Source organism: Myripristis murdjan, chromosome 16, assembly GCF_902150065.1.
Source record: "Myripristis murdjan chromosome 16, fMyrMur1.1, whole genome shotgun sequence".
In the NCBI taxonomy this organism is placed as follows: domain Eukaryota; kingdom Metazoa; phylum Chordata; class Actinopteri; order Holocentriformes; family Holocentridae; genus Myripristis; species Myripristis murdjan.
Genome location: NC_043995.1, coordinates 11,561,198 through 11,578,379, shown reverse-complemented (window position 1 = coordinate 11,578,379; position 17,182 = coordinate 11,561,198). Strand labels below are relative to the sequence as shown.

Genomic DNA, 17,182 nt, shown 5'->3' with positions numbered 1-17,182 from the left:
CTCCCTTCATCCCTTTATTGCCCTGTCTATCTCTCTCTGTCAGATTTCTGGTGTCAGCAAACTCGGTGTATCCCATCAAAACACACCAACATGCTCATAACAAAAAGGAATTATATAGAAGAAGACAAAACAAACACAGCCAGCTCGCATCTTGCCAAAAAGCAAGCCAAAGCCTTATAATGGCACAACACACAGGGCTTAGATGGCAAACAGGGCACGTTACCATAACATCGAATTACAGATAATAGGCTTTCCCTGAGCTCCAAGACGCACTGCTTGTAGCAAAATATTACAAGGCTGACAGCAGGATCTCAATTTGGAATCAAAGTTAACCAAGATCTTGACAAGGAGTTATCCAAGTTGTCTTTCATAAATATATAATAACAGTTATAAAGTCTATATGCCTGGTAAAATATGAAATATTCTCTATATTCTTTTATGAGCCAATTTAAAAATCTATTACAGTAGAAAATATTTGATGGCTGCTCAGTCCACTTTCCCTGTATGAATAGAGCTCTCCAAAAAAGAAACCAATAAAATCTCTCAGTGAAGGAGGAGTCCTATTGAGCGCCGGCTCTTCATCTGACCTGTCCACTGTTGGCGAGGTCGTCGACAGACAGCGAGTTGTCCAGCCGGAGTCCCAGGCCGAAGTCGCACAGGCAGCACGTCAGGTCGTTCTTCACCAGGATGTTGGAGCTCTTCAGGTCCCGGTGGACTATGGGCACCTTCGCGGAACGATGGCAGAACAGAGGTATTTGTGCCAAATTTAGAGCTAATAGGTACTGATTTAAGAATCAAGGGGTGAAAATGGGCAGTGCTTGTGATGGACGCCTCAAAATAAAACAAACACAGTGGCTGCTGTGAATATTAATTAGGATGTCAAATAAAAAGTAGTAATAGAAGAAAATGCGCCTGATTGCTACTGGCTGATAAGCTGATTTATTTACATTTATTTATCATTATGAAAGTGTCCATGCTTAATCAATATGTCATACTGAGCATTTAAAAAGTTGAGTGATATTATTTTGTATCCATTTGCTGACCTGTAAATACAACCGGAGTGGATGAGGCTTATTACAACATATTTCATAACTCATAAAATATAAATGTCATCATTATGAGAGTGTAGACATTTGATCAGTATGTCATACTGAAGATTTAGAAATTCATAAGTTTATTCTGTATACAGTTTTTGATGTATAAATACAATAGGAGTGGGTGGGGCCTTTATAACTCATAAACCACACGTGTCATCAATATGAGACTGTGGATGTTTGATCAGCATGCTATACTGATCAAATGTGCCAAAGGTCAGTGAAAATTGTCTTCTGACTTAACATAGATAAATAACAGGAAGTTCAACAGATAGACAGTTAGCTCAACAGACAAGTTGGTAAACAGACAAAGACACACACACACACACACACACACACACACACAAACCCCATGCCCCAGTTGTACCTTAGGGCGTCCACAGGGGAGGTGGTCGCTGTGGAGGTGGGCGACACCCCGGGCCAGAGAGCTGCCCAGCACCCGAAGGTCCTCCCAGCTGATCACATGACGTGTCAGATACTCCTGGAGGTCAGAGGGGTAAGGGATTATCAGCACTACAAAAATTAGGAACTGTTAAACTAGTATCCAATCTAGTATCCTACTCTAGCTGTAGTAAAACTCTTACTGAGCATTTTTAACAAAGCAAAGGGATTAACAGCATCCTCAAAATGTTTTAAATGCCATCATATTACATCTATTCTATTCTTTTCTATTCTATTCTATTCTATTCTGTGGAAGCTTCTCACCTGTAGATTCCCTCTGTGGTGGAAGGCGGTGATAAGCCAGTACTGCTTTTCCAGCTTCCTCTCTTCAGCTGTCAGGAAGTGAAGAATGTTCTCATGTCTGAGGTCCGTGTCGGAGAAGATGTCCTTCTCGTTCTTCCAGGAGGCGTACTCCTCATACGGGAAGATCTTCACCGCCACCGTTTCAAACTGATCTGACGTGCTCTGCTTCAGCTTAGCCTTGTACACCTGGGCGAAGCGACCCTTTCCCACCTGGACAGCGTCAGAGGGTTAGAGGGTAATTACTGCAAACACATGAGGCCACGGTCCACAAAACTGGCAGCCTCTCTCTCAGTGGCAATGACTGTGCTTGTGTTTATCAAAATGAACACCACATTTCCCATCAACTCTGACATGTTGCAAGATTTTAGAAATGATCGTGTGGTAATACATCCACGTGTATCCAAAAGTACCCAGTAGTACGCCAATACCCAAAAATAAACAGCTACCCCAAAGTACCGATAAGTTTCCAAAAAGGCAAAGTTACCAAAAGTACCAAAAAGTGTTCACTTACCCAAAAGTCAGTATAATCAAAAGTACCCAAATAGTAAATCTATACTTTAATCTCATGTGATTTGTTTAATTTCAAAACTGAAATTGTGGAGTCCAATATATTCCCCCAGTCCTCCCACTCCTCGTCTGAACTTTGGGTACTTTAGGGTAACTTATCAGGTACTTTCGCATACTTTTGGGCAGTGGTTTGAGTACTTCTGGGTACTTTGCGGTACTTTTGACCTGGACTCCATGTAGTGCTGGAATGCCACAGATCAGATCAGATGAATAAATGATAAGTAGACAATAACAGACAGACAAGAAGAGTGTAAACTCCTCAGAACAGATTAGCTCCTCTACCTGCAGATCCAGCTCTATAGGCAGCGGCTCAGTGTTGTGGTTCAGGTTGTTGGCGTGGGTCGAGCTGCTATCAGACCCATCGTCGTCCATCATGATGGCACAGGCATCGCTGCAGTCCAACCCACCTGCCTTGGCCTTGCGCTTCTTATTGCTGCTCTCCCATTCTTGGTTGAGCATGCGACGGCGGTACACGCGGTACCAGTAGAACATGGCTGCAACCACGACCGCAAGCAACAGGAGAGGCAGTAAGCTCACCAGGATCACCGAGACCACTGGATCCTCCGGAGTTGGATCCACAACTGGAAAAGAGCGCAGGACAGAGGATAAAGGAATAGATTAGGGGACTGATCATCCATACATCCATGTGTTTCTGAAAGTAATGCATTTTTATTTATATTGGTGGTTCTTCGCCCTTTGATAATTACTGACTCAAGGTCAAAGTTTATCCCCATTTTCATTAAGTTCACATCAACCCTCGATTAGGTCATACAAGAGTAGAGTAGATATTACAATAAAGTGGAGTATGTAGCGAAGAACTTCTTAAATGTCCATCTTTGGTGGCCCTGTCTCACCTGGTAGAGCGCGTATCACATATCAAGGCTGTGTCCTTGTGCCCTGGGTTTGAATCTGGCCTGGGCCCTCTGCTGCATGTCATCCCCCCTCTCTTCCCTGTCATTCCTGTCTCTCTCTACTTTCACTATTAAATAAAGCAGAAATCTCCCCTAAAAAAAACCCTCAAAAAACAAAGCAATGTCCACCTGCTGTCTGAGAAACAGAGGCAGCAACACAGAAAAATATTCTTCATGTTAACAACCTGCACCATGGTTGGTGGCCAAAAATTTCATGCTTCTATTTATGCTGCTGTCCACAAAAAGCTGAGAAAATCTCAATCCTTTTTATAGTGTTGTATTCCACAACAGCACGCCAAAATTCTTTTATTTTGGTAGTGGCAGGTTATAAAATTCCCCCATCTAAACGCTGAACTACTTGTGGGACCTTGGTGACATTATGGTCGGCTTTGAACTTTGAATCATAAAGGTCAGCATAATAATAGTGAACATCGACACAAGCTATGAATAGGTTTTTAATATACTTTGTACCCATTGTGGTAGATGCCGCCCCAAGTCACAAACATGAGCCATGACTCAAAACGTTTCTTTCTGAAGTGACTTTGTCCCATCGCAGCGGGCATTCCTTTCTTGGTTAGCAGCACTAAATAGATGCAGGTGGGGGCTGCCGTTGTGGTCGCTGCTCTTGCTATACGGCTACTGAAAACCCCATTGAAAGCACAGCGCTTATTTTCTAAAACTGGATGAATGTATTTTTGACTTGTAGCACTTCTATGCTTAGCCTCAAGCAATGTCAGAAATAAGTGATGGTTCATCCTTTCCACTGGAGACAACAAAAAGAGATGCCTGTGCTGTACCCTGAGGTCCCCAGAGGACACGCAGCCTAATTTGTGTTTTGAGTTCCAAGTTGCATGCAACAGTAACTACTCCCTGTTATGCATACGATACCAGTTAAATACATGCATTTCTTTACCAGTGAGTGAGCAGTACTGTCTCATTTTTGAGGCGTGTGCTAAGAATGAAAGCAGCAGGCAGTTCGCCATTTCACAACGCATTTAATGTTATGAACAATGAGTAAACACAATAAAAATGCGAGCCCATATCTTTAAGTGTCTGATCTCAGTGGGTAGCTGACTTATTATGCAGTCAATAGTCCAACAGTGGGCACTGCCAACAGTGTAAGCAGCCTTAACTACCACCTCTAATTCTGCCGCCGGGCTGGGCAGAGCGGCAGCCAACCCTCTGAGCTCCAGAGGCAGGGAACAAAACAGTAGAGAGTCTGTCTGCCTCAGTTTGGCCTGGCCCAGCCCGGCCTGGCCTGGTCTGGTCTGGGCACCCTTTCAAAGACTGTCTCGCTCACACCACCAGGCAGTCCCTCAGGGGAGCTTTACTCTGCTGGGTGAAGCTGCCACACTGGCACACACAGACCTGGGAGCGAGGAGGAGCTCAGACTCACAGTGCTGACCATTGAAAAAGTCTCACAACTTTGCATCTTTCCTGCTTTAGTAGTACGGGATTTTCCAAATGCGATGCTGGAGCAACAGTGCAGCAAACATGTAAAAGTTAGACCTCTACAGCAGCTGCATTTGTGGCTTTGTGCAGCTCACTGGGGAAAAGAAAAATTGGCTGGTACTGATGCAATAACAAGGGCACTGGTTTGATTTACAGTTGGCACCATAAAGCAGCAGTGAAACACGAAGATCCAGACTGAACTGCATGTAACAATAACACATTAGAAGATATCACTGCCAATACTTGCCCTAAAATTCATTACTGTGTTGTGATAATTGTAGCTTTTTTGAACTGATTTGCTCGAAGCAAAAGCTGTAATTTAATTGCACTATTACCTGTAAAGTAAGGCTCGTTTGTACTTAAAAATCTCACTCTCTCTTTAAAGAGATGTTTGCCCTTTCAACGTCTGGGTATTCGGGTGCCGTTTGATCATGCAAGTTTTCATAGAGTGGGAGGAATAATATCTTAATTTTTGCGGTTCCGCGCGCGCACGTGTGTGTGTGTGTGTGTGTGTGTGTGTGCATGTGCGTGTTTATGAAGCAGTGAAAGTACCATAAAACTGCTTTCGGCTAAGCCACCGATGAAATGAATCAAACATTGCAAACCCAAACACATACATCAATTTTCAGTTTGAAAATCTGGTGATGACGAAAGCTGCAAAGTGAGACTGCCAGGGAGTCAAACACCTCTTCTGATATTCCATATGCCTGTATGTTTTAAGGGTTTTAAGATTGTTTCAGGGTCTTTGAGGTTTTAGGGATGTATGTATACTCTCTTTCTTTTGGCCGTGATCAGTGTGTGTGTGTGTGTGTGTGTGTGTGTGTGTGTGTGTGTGTGTGTGTGTGTGTGCATATGTATGAGGAGGGAAGTGAGAGAGAGAGTGGTAACGGTGCCAGTCAGTCGGTGCCAAGACAAACTGGTAATAGGACTCATGTTGCCTTTTCCAATCAGGATGCCAGAGTGTTCTCATGCAGTGCTCAATGAGGTTTGACACATCATTCAGAATAACAGAGAGATCCTCGCCTCTGGCATGCAATTAAACACGTCATCTGTGTATGTCTGTCTGTGTGTGTGTGTGTTCAGATTTAGAAGCTTGCTGCTATTAAATCTCTGACTCATGCTCTTAATGCGCTAACTAATCACTAATTACTTGGATTCTCAGTGTTTCGTGAATAACAGAGTTGAACATCGGATATTAAAGAGGAACTATTTTCCGAGGAAAATGAGGGGGCCAGACATGATTTCATGTTCAAAACAGGTGATGGGTGGATAGAAGGAAGCCATTATAAACACTGAGGAGGTTGAGCTGGACGTCCAACAGGCTGACTCTATGCCAGGTCATCTGCTGAGCCGGCAGTAAGACTTCTTTCGGGACTTATTATTAATTCATACAACCTGAACTCAATCAAAGCAGTAACATTAAACGAATGGTGGATACTCTGTGAAGTTATATTTGTTTGGTCACGCCATGGGAAAGTGTGTATGGTCCACCAATCTAGTCTATACCTGATAATTGGATTTTTTGCTGCGTGGTGCATTATACGGTACATAGTGTTAAAACCACACTGAGCTGCTGTTTTTGTCCACGTCTGCCACACACCTGGCGTAAACCAACTGTAACACTGATATGGAGTTTATAACAGCGAACAGGTGAAGGCTGACGTCATGTCTGGAGGATGATAGGTTTATGATGATGTCTGGGACATAGCAGGTACTCGCTGATAAGACGCTGCTGTAGTTTTGCACTTCTGGTGTCGTGATTTTCCATAAAGCATCAAAAAAGATATGCAACTCAACGCCTATGTTTGGAATCATTCACTAAATAGAAGACACTGCTCTAAAGAATCAGCAACATAGTCTAAGTTGCACAGAGCCGCTGCACTGGGTTTGAAGACACACCAATAGTTAGACTACAATAGAGCTTCACTGCACTGCACTCTCATATTCTCATGCCACGGATTTTCAGAACTACACCAATACTCTGGATATTAAATTATACTTTGAGATCCAAAATAATAACTCTCTCCCAACACTTACTGCTCTACTTCCAAGACACAACACAAGACAGAAATGCATCTCTAGATCAGTTTCACATGCACTTCAACCAAACCCAGCTTGCAAAAACAAGTACAGTCAGAGATCATGCACTAAATCCTGGGAGGAGAGCCCATATTACATTGGATCAATAACCTCTTGTACACACTTCAAACAGGCTTATCAATGTTATCTGATGGAAGAAGACACCTGTAACACACACAGACACACACAGACACACACACACACACACACACCATCTTACTCACTCCGTCCTTAAACTTTAAACTAAATCTCTGAACTTGTAATCACTTATCCTAAATTCCCTGTGATATATATATAGCTATATAGAGATTTGCTCTTTCATTTAACATTTGCTTTTGCATCTTGTTAAACTTATGGGCCATATCCCTGCATCTCATGCAACTTTCCCTTTACTTTCTTTGAGTTTATGTTTGCATTATGCATGGCTTTTATTACAGTAAATAAACCTCAATTTGAAGATGTTTATACATCCATAAAGTTGTTTACCACTCGTCCCCTGTCGAGTTTTTACCCTCTTAAATGTATATAAATAACTTGCCTTTATTCAGGCGGGTATCATGTTGTCGTGGTGCGTGGAGGAATCCAGCCGCAGGGAGGCTGGTAACACCGACTATAACTGAATATCACTCTCACTATTTACTTGTTATGGTAACAGCACTCCCTTTACAACCCAGACCGCTTCATAAACACAGCTCATATCTGTCGAGCGCTGGCTCTCCACCTCTCTTTTCCTCGCTCTCTGCTTTCCATCACAGCCTTCAATCACTCCTGTTTTCTACCTCTCTATCTCCATTTGCTTCCTCATACCTTCCCATTATTGTTCTATCTTGGTTGTGAATTTCTCTCACTCTGCCTCACCCTGCCTCTTCTCTCTCCTTTCCTCCCTCTTTCTGTATCTTAGAGTTGGCCTGCCTTGAGTCATTTCTCTATAAAACAGTCTGCAGTGTGACTGAGTGACTGATATACGGACTGACGGCGAGCCAAGATTCCACACCGAGAGGAGGAACTGTAAAAATAATGATAAAAAAAAAAATCAGATCTTGGAATAAGAGCAGCTTTTTCCTCCACTGCTCCATCCATCCTCTTCTCCTCTTCCTCTTTGTTACAAGCTCCACCAAAAAACACACACTAAACTGATTTTCCTCTCCATATTCTTATTTCTCGTCTTCCTTTTCTTTCTGTTCCTCTGTTACCACCAAAATAATCCCCCTGGCAAAAAAAGCTCATTGCAGATCATGAGGATTTCATTCATAGCCAGGGATGCCAAAATAACCCCTGGAGGTAGATGGGAGGGGATCATGCGACATCTGCACAAAAACACTGACTGTATGGAGTCAAAGAATCCGTGTCAGAAATAAATGAGCTCTATGAACTCATTCTGATTCCTCATGCTTCCTGGAATGTAAGACTAATTTTCACAGCAGCAAAGCTGTAAATAAAGCATTAAAACAAACGGCTGTGTAAATCTGCTTTAAGTCATCTTCACAGAAACGTTTATTAGAAACAACTGGTGAGCCACAGAGGTCCGGGCCAGCGCTTCAGAGTGCAAAGCTCTGATCAGTTTTTATGCTCTTGTCGCTGTGATTGTGCAAGAACGGGATGCCAGATTGCTGATTTAAAGTGACGACAGCGCAGAGGCTGCATCCAGGGAGCGAGAATAAGTGCAAGAAGGTAAATACCGTCAACGAGCCAAAGGCTGGTTGGCTAGTTGGTGATTCAATTTAAGAATGTTTTTTTTCTTTTTTGGAACAATTCATTTCAAAACAATTCAATTCAACTCGGTACTTTTAGTCAAAAAAGCATCGACGCACAAAGACATTCCTTTTTCTTCTGAAATGACAACAAAATTAGTTATGTTATTTATTCTGCAAAAAATGTACCTAACCTTATCTGAAAAGTTCCAAACAGAACACTTTTTTTTTTTAAGAACTGCGAATGATTCTGTGAAAAGCATTTCATTTTGCTGCAAGCTTAAGACAGTGTTTCATGCTCTGACTTTTTAAAAAAAGTGCAGCTGAATTTGCAGATTTTCTATATTTATATCGGTGCAATGACGATGGGACTGAGAGCAGCTTAGTGTCTTTGTCAACACAATGCTTCCTCGCTCTATTTGCAATTCTTCCAATCATTTTGAGTTATGTAAGTGACTATGAAAAACATCCTAAAAGGCATCTGGTGTCAGCCGTTATCAGAGACGCGATATGCACTGCAGGATGGTAGAGAAAGAAAGCTCAGGTCACTGGATCCTTTCCAGCAGCATTCTCTCCAAAGTGGACACAGCTTTCCATCCTGCAGTGAGCCACTTTGATAAACAGCAGCTCCTGTCTACTATTTGTTATCCCACCATGGTGAGACAGTGACAACAACACAGCGAGTGCTTCCCTGTTTGATTTACTGACATCTGTTTCTGATAGGCTTTTTGCCAAAGCCTCCCTTCAAAATGGCACAGTCCTTTGAAATTGTGCCATCAGAACGTTCATTACATCACACGGAGACACTGATGAATACATGGGCGAATGCACAAAAAAATATTTAAGTGTGACAGTTGAGCACATGCGCAAACACTATTACAGGCACGTCATAAGAATGCAATGCAGGGGAAGAACAATGCAAGGCATTTGTGGAGGAATAAGCCATGGCGCTGGTCCAATAAACAAACATGGACTTCCTGATACAAGTATCCTCAATGGGAGGAAGGGACCACAGCCCTTATCCTCAGGGCTGTGTGTGTGTGTGTGTGTGTGTGTGTGTGTGAGAGAGAGAGAGAGAGAGAGAGAGAGAGAGACAGAGAGAGGGAGACAGAGAATGATTAATGTAAACTAGAGACTCTCAGTTATCCATCTGTGTCAGAGCTTACAAATATGGCAGCTTCACTGCGTAGTGTTTCAGCACTTTGTTCCCAGCTTTTCTTGTTATGTCTTTATACTGATTTTAAGTTGTGTTGTCTCATGCTCATTGATCCCTCATGCCCTGGGATGTGAGAGCATAGTGTCAGCTGCAGAACAACTCTCCTGCAGCCAGTAATGAATCAGGCCCAGATTCACTACAACTTTTTGCTAACTGTGTGCAATAAATGGAAAGTGCATAACAGCGCTGGTCCAGAAATCAAAGCCCTGCATATGTTTAGATCACACCTGAAGTATATGTAAAACTCAAAGTTTGCACTGTGTGACACTTTTTTTTTAGGTGAGGTCATGCAGATGCAAACAGTGCCAAATTTATTAGCACTTTACAGTGCTGGCTCCCCCAAATTATTGAATTATTATTGCAGAATTATATAAGATTGGCAATTTGGCGAGGTTGGCATCATTGCTGCAAGCGGCCGGCACCATCACCAGCAAGTCAGGCAAGCAAGGGAGCTGGTATCACAGATCAGATCAGAAAACACACCAATTATCGATGGTGTTTTACGACGCAAGTGTTGTGGCAGCATTACAGCTGAACCATGCAGTTTGTTGTTACTTCCTTCAACACCACTATTGTACAGCTTGATTTGTGTAATTTATCCTGTGAAAAAGAGAAGAAGTCTATGCAACTGATAGCTCAAGCCGCTGAGGTGCAAAAATGTGCAAAAAATTTGCTGAATCTCATGCCACTTTTACCCCAGGCAAGCGGGTTTTCCGTGGGTTTTGTCACCTGAGACTATCTGCTAAAAAAAAAAAAATGGCATGGGTGTATTCATATTTCACCTCTTGTGTCACAGTCCTCTAACCGCACTGAAATGCAGTATTTTCTCTGACATTCTGGCTTGATGTTCTCTCATTATAACTACACTGAACATAACTCAAATCCAAAAGGTGGTGATATGATTTTTGGGTAATTTATCGTATTATATAGGTTAAAGATACCCTGAGGTGTATTATTGTACTTACATGGGTCACAAATTGGTAGATGACCCGTTTACACCTCTGCTGATTGGAGCCAAAGCCTGTTATGACCTGAGACCACTGCAGGGTTCAGCTGGCGTCTGGTCTCTTTAAGCAGCAGGTCATGTAGAATAGAGTAGAACAGAGTGAAGTAGTCACGATTTAGTCAGCGGGCGTTTTGACCGAGACGGAAAAGGAATTGAATCCTCCTTCCTACTGTAAATATTGCTCCAAGGAACACAGGCGAAGAGGAAGAGAGTAATTTATCTGCTCTCCACCTCCCTGTTGTTCAACTTAAACCAACGACCCCCTCAGTATACTTCACTGTCATCCGCCATAGAGGTGTTGTGTGTCTGTTGGGCCTGTTTGCCATGTGCTGGAGATGTTTCTGATTTGAGTTAAACACAGACAGGAAACCACATGTCTGAGCTCTCCAGCATGGCTGGTCTACACAGACACACACACACACACACACACACACACACACACACACACACACACACACACACACACACACGCACACATACAGGGAGTGAGTGAGAGATATAGGGACTGAATGTTTCTTCTCAGTGAAACATTTTACAGTAATGTACTCTCCACTCCATAGCACCCATCCACGTGTGTGACCACAGTGAGGATTCCCCTAATCATGTTTAGGGGAAACACCCCCCTTCCACTTCCTGTTTATGTCGACAGTGCATGCTGTAATCACCTCACTAGACAGCAGAAACCAAAAAAAAAAAAAAAACACTCACAACCTCTGACAAGCAAGCAAGTAGCTTTCCATGCCAAGATACACATTAATTTTCCTTGTCTGTGGTTGGAGAGAAAGGCAAAGAAAAACACGATGAGGACGACCGCAGAGAAGACCGAATCAATGAGAGAGAGGGAGTGGCGGAGGTAGAGAGGTGATCACACTGTCAGAGATGACTCCACTGTTTCTGATGTGGCCCACTGTAAAGCTGGCTGAGCTGATAACCTGCTGATTTCATGGCTGGATGACCAGACATGCAAAGACGAGTGTCTTGTTGCCGTGTGGGTGAAAAGCTTCTAACTCCAGTTCTGAGTTTAATGTCTTAACTTCATTTGAAAAATCACATACTGTACATTTGCAGCCCCCAACACTTTTAATACAGTTAGTGATTTTATTCATTTTAAATCTCAAATCTTGATGGATGGTGGTGATTTTAATAGACGCTAATAGGGAATCATTTTACCTCCTTCCCTTACTGTTTAAATGAAGTGCTCCCGCCTCCTATTTCTGCGAATTCAGAAGTGCTGAGAAGGTGTGCGTAAGTGCAACAAGTGGTGGCACTAAGCCGAAACGACTACATTCTGAGTCAGAGAGGGAATGTCATACGACACGTATCAAAACAGCTCACGGCTGGTTTAGCTTAGCTAGCCTGAAGGCACAGACCTCGGCCAAGTCTGTCCTAGGTTGGCTTCCGTGCTTGCTATAACATGAACTTTTAGAGATGGGCATAGAGGCTTGACTTTACAAAGAGTTTACATGCAAACCTGCTGCTTCTCCCCATACCATCTAATGCTCAGACAAAATCAGTAGTGCACATTTAAATGAAAGATTGTATTTTTCTAGGCAATGAGAAATTTCTACAACTCTTGGGCTGATAAAACTAACAGGAAAAGCTAAACGGGCACGTGTTTGCATAATGTGATCCTTCTCTTTACCCCTCTTTTTCAGTAGAGCGCATGTCAGTGAAAAACTTTACAGCGGCTGAATGAATTCCCATGGCCTTGTGCCCCGGTAGAAGGTGCTGGGTTTCATGAACTCACTGGGGGAGAAGGACAGTTTGTCGTTGCACTCCTCTTCGGTGCAGGAGCAGAAGTGGGCCAGGCCGCTCGTCGTGTTTTTCTCCCTCATCACACAGGTGGAGCTGTTGTAGTCGTCCAACAGAACGCCGTACAGCGGCTTGGACGGGTCGTGGCAAAGAGTCTCCACTGTGTAACTGCTCTCGTTTTTCCTCCTGAAAAGAGAAAGAGAGACAAATGCACGGATGGAAAAAGAGAGGAACAACCAAACAGGAGATAGAGACAGATAGTGACCCTCCAGGCTCCGGGTACGTACCAGATCGCGACACAGACCTCCTTCTTCTCCATGCAGATGGAGGTGATGGAGCAGTTGGACAGACAGGTCCCGGTGCCGTTACAGGACGAAGGCTCCAAGTCACAGAACTTGCACAGATGACTCATGATGGGCTGCGGGAGCATGCCGGCTGTGAGGGGAAAGCACAGAGAAACAGGCCACAGAGTGTTAACGCCAGCGTTTTTACGCAAATGATGGCATATTAAGTCTTTTTTTCATAATGAAATGATGTGATAAATAGTGATGGTTGAATGAATCAACACATGAGACAATGAGTCTTTCCATATTTCTGGTGGATACGTATGTTTGCATGTTTTACGGCCTATATTCATGAGGCTTTTTAAAAACTTTACTAGGATGGTAATGTAGTTCTTGTCAAACATCGTTTTCAGAGCACACTGATCTTGAAAAGCCAACTGATGTGGCAACTTTGTGTGTCTGGACGTGTTTTTCCACACGAAATGAAACAAATCAAGGTCACGACCATAAACAGCTGTCGACACAGACAGTCATAACCAGGTCAATACCTACAGCAGGCTGTGCTGTATGCCCAGATCAACTGCGTCGGATGTACTGACTGTGGCTTTCGGAAACCATCTAGCTGTACAGAAATAGGTCAGAACTGCACAAAATCATCAAAACAGAGAACCACAACTGAATCAATAGGCAGCCTCTGCCGAGCTAGAGCGGGCTCCCTGCATCAAACCACTTCAAATACATTACAGAAAACCTCAGGAGACCTTCAAAATGCCCACTAAGGGACTGTGCAAAAGGGATTTCCTGAAGGGACCAATAGATCAAATTCAATCTTTTTTTTTTTTTTTTTTTTTTTGTCATTTATTCATACATCCAATATGGAAAGCAAGACATGGCCAAAAAGTATTTGGTATTATGTGTGCTATAGATTTACTGGAACTAAGAAAGGTAAGAGAGCAGCTCTCTAAAATGTGAAGTCATGGTGATGAATGTAACTGGAAACAATGCATGATATATATCTATAAGTATCTATAAGTATATAGATATATAAACATATTCAACTGACATACATCAGTGGGAATGACTATAGATGACTTATTATGTATGATATATATTATTACTGTATTATCTTTATTACTTATTAATTGTCATTTATTTTTGTTTTGTTTTTTTGTTTGTTTTTTACATATAAATACTTTGTAGAAACACAAAGACAGTTTGGTTGGAGCAGGTTACAGCTACAAACTTAAGTTCATTATTATTTCATTTTCCATTATTATTTTGCTTTAGAAATGTCACCAATAGTTATATTTTTTCTTTCCTTTTCAGCTTAGTTTTAATCGTGTGTACAGATTCCCACAGGGGTCTGTTAATGCTGCAGCATGCATAAGGAGACTGCTCTCTGCTGAGGCTTTGCTCTGAATGCTGTTTGGTTTGAAGGCGTTGCGCTCAGGACAGGTTGCACAACGCATGGACGATGTAATCAGTAAAATCTAATCTTTGTCGTGCTTGGCCTGGCTCTGGCCTCCGAGGCCTGTGCAATCTCTCTCTCTGCTCTGTGACCTGTTCAGACCTGCCTCACCTGCTGGACTGAGAAAGGCTGTGCAATGCACTGGAATGAGCTCAGTCAATCCACATTAACCTGCATTATTCTATAGTTTATATGAGCCTACAATAGAGGCTTTTCTTTGATTGCTTTTGATTATGACACAGGCGATGCTGCAATATGCAAATTGTGTTTTGAACATGACAGAACATTTCTACATTTCTAATTCAAATACCCAAAGGCAGGGAAGAAAATGTGCCTTATAGGAACTCACATGTGCATCTGTGATAAATAATTTGATATTTGAAACATATCAATATTTGGCACAAGTGTATCAATAATGTATCACAAGAGGAAGTATTGTGATATATTGCATTATTGATTTAAGCTTGTACTGCAGTCCTGACCTCCTGACCGTCTTAGACATTATCACCAAAGACAAACTGTTTGAGGCCAGTGTGTCAGATAAAATGTCTCAGCAAGAAAGATGTGGGCGCACACACACACACACACACACACACACACACACACACACACACTTATCTTTGAGCTCAGAGACTCCTTTATAGACTGAGTGAAGAGCTTGTCAGATGTGATGGAGAGCCAATTCACCATGGTAAAACAGATCGCTCTCATCCCAACATTAACAACACCACCCCTCCCTGGTCTGCAAGCCAAGGTGCAGACAAAACAACGGCACGGAGCGCAGTCCGCGCTATCGTGAAATCAATTGACACAGCACGTGTTTCAAAGCTTGATCTCTACGGAGCTAGACTCTGAAATCCGTCTGGAGGAGGGCTTTAGCTTTTTAGCACGCATGAATTCTCTTTGCTCTCCTTCATGCTGTCAAACTCCACAGGTTCTCTTTTGAACACCTCAGCTGCCCTGGTACAGTGCCTGTGTGTGTGCGATACCTGATCACAGTCCCCATAAGCCCGGTTATTCATTTAACAGGAAGCACAGCTGATTTACTTTCAAGACACATTCCCTCACACAGACTCCACTTTGGGGAGGAACAGACAGCGTGAAATAGCAGAGTAGTAACACCCACACACAACCTCAGAGACAAATAAAACCTGCGGATTTAGTGCAGAGAAGTACCATAGAGACTGAATGAATTTGAATGAGCAACGAGTGAAATTACAGCATGTACAGCCAGTTTTCTTTTCTTTTTTTGGACACCGAGTTAAAGTTGTGTTTTTTCTGGTGTTGATTTATTTTATTGTATCGCAGTGTAATGCTGAGATGACAATCAATCAACAGAAGTTATTGGCTGTGAACTTTTGAGTGCACAGTAGGCCTTGTTTTAGTCTGCATGATGCATCCTGTTAAAGTGACGACAAAAAAAAGGACCACCCTCACTGTCCTCATCACTTGCGCTTCTGGATTTCTGATCGAAAATAGCAGCGCTACTGAGCTTCAAAGTTGGAGGGTGCAGCTTTAAAGCCTCTGCTTTGAAGTTCCACCAGATTGTGCGGGTGCACATAGGTACAGAGTAACTGTGCATGACAGCCTGTGGTGGTATGTGGGTCATTGTTCCAGCTGCTAAAACGCTTGGGCTTTCTCTCTGTTTTACTACAACTCGTGTTCCTCCAGAACCTCTTTTCCTGCTGCAGCTCCATGCACAGTGGTTTTAGCATGAAAACACAAGTGACCTCAGTGCGTCACAGGAAAGTGGAGACGGGGGAAAGTGTGTGTGAGTGTGTGTGTGTGAGTGTGTGTGTAGGCATGTGTTTGCGTGCTGTCCAGTCATTAATGTGCAAAACGACCCCTGAGGGGAATATAATTGAAAGTTTATATTTCTTCGTGTGACTCCAGATAGGAAGCCCTTCTACGGCAACTTGCTCCTGTCTAGCAGTCGGGCCAGAGAATAAACTCGATAAAGTAGTTGACAATGATCATACTTTCAAGATTTCAGCACCAATGCAGTCATACAAAGGCAGTAACCAATTTATATATTCAAATAAATAAGCAAAATGCTTCAGTAACAGCCTCTAACTGACAAACTAGCTGACAATAAACCTGTTTACTGCAGCAAAGCAGCTTCCAAAATCATTCCTCTGGAGCAGCAACAAGATATTCTAGGCACTGAAACTCTCCAACTTATAAAAGTGGATTGACTGCCACATGAATACAGAACACCTCGTCCAAATCAGCTGAAATATCCCCCTCTATTTCCTCTCCTCTCAACTTCTCTTCCCTTTTCACTCTTTTTCCAAACGACTGAGGATGTGAGCTCACAGTGGAAGGGAGGACAGACCGGAAATGTGACTGCCATTTATCACACATATACAGGAAAAACTGTGCAGAACCAGTCAAATATGTGCTTTTGATTGGAAAAAGTGACAAATGTGCACGCCAGACGGAGACTAAAGTTTTAACGCAAAAGCACTCTCTTAGGTAGGTCGGCGTTGCTGAAGCAGTAGGTCGGGTTTCAGAGGAGAATTTCGTGCGCCTGCTCTTTTTGCGTCTCCACACGGCAAGAGCACTGGTGTCGTTTAATAAGCCCAGCTCCCAGGGTGAGGCTAAAGTTACTCCAAATCTAAGCCTGAAAAAGCCTTGGAAGGCATGGAATAGATGACGCTTCCATGAGACAAATGCAACGCAACAAAGGGAAAATTGAAATTATCTGCATGGAAAATAGAAGCCCTGGTGCTGTTCGGGCTAGACCTGTCACCAAAATGCAGAGGGACAACCGGCAAGAGGCTGTAAGGAGCTACATAACTGCCACAGCGGGACGCCCGGCTCTCTCCCTCTACTCCTGAAAGTTATCCTCCCTCCTCTAACTGGCTCTTAATCCTCCGCTCCAACTTGGCCGTGATTCCCTCATTCCTCTCTTCCCT

The 17,182-nt window shown here is 43.0% G+C and overlaps 1 protein-coding gene across 1 annotated transcript in view; it reads right to left on the bottom strand.

Moving 5' to 3' along the window:
- Positions 1 to 17,182, bottom strand: part of LOC115374405 (TGF-beta receptor type-2-like) — a 30,200-nt gene that overhangs the window by 10,130 nt on the left and 2,888 nt on the right. The window contains exons 2-7 of the mRNA XM_030073279.1: positions 12,800 to 12,947; positions 12,508 to 12,698; positions 2,688 to 2,986; positions 1,800 to 2,048; positions 1,462 to 1,575; positions 588 to 725 (exon numbers count right to left, since the gene is read on the bottom strand). Of these exons, the coding sequence (XP_029929139.1) occupies positions 588 to 725; positions 1,462 to 1,575; positions 1,800 to 2,048; positions 2,688 to 2,986; positions 12,508 to 12,698; positions 12,800 to 12,947 (1,139 nt within the window). The remainder of the gene's footprint in view (positions 1 to 587; positions 726 to 1,461; positions 1,576 to 1,799; positions 2,049 to 2,687; positions 2,987 to 12,507; positions 12,699 to 12,799; positions 12,948 to 17,182) is intronic.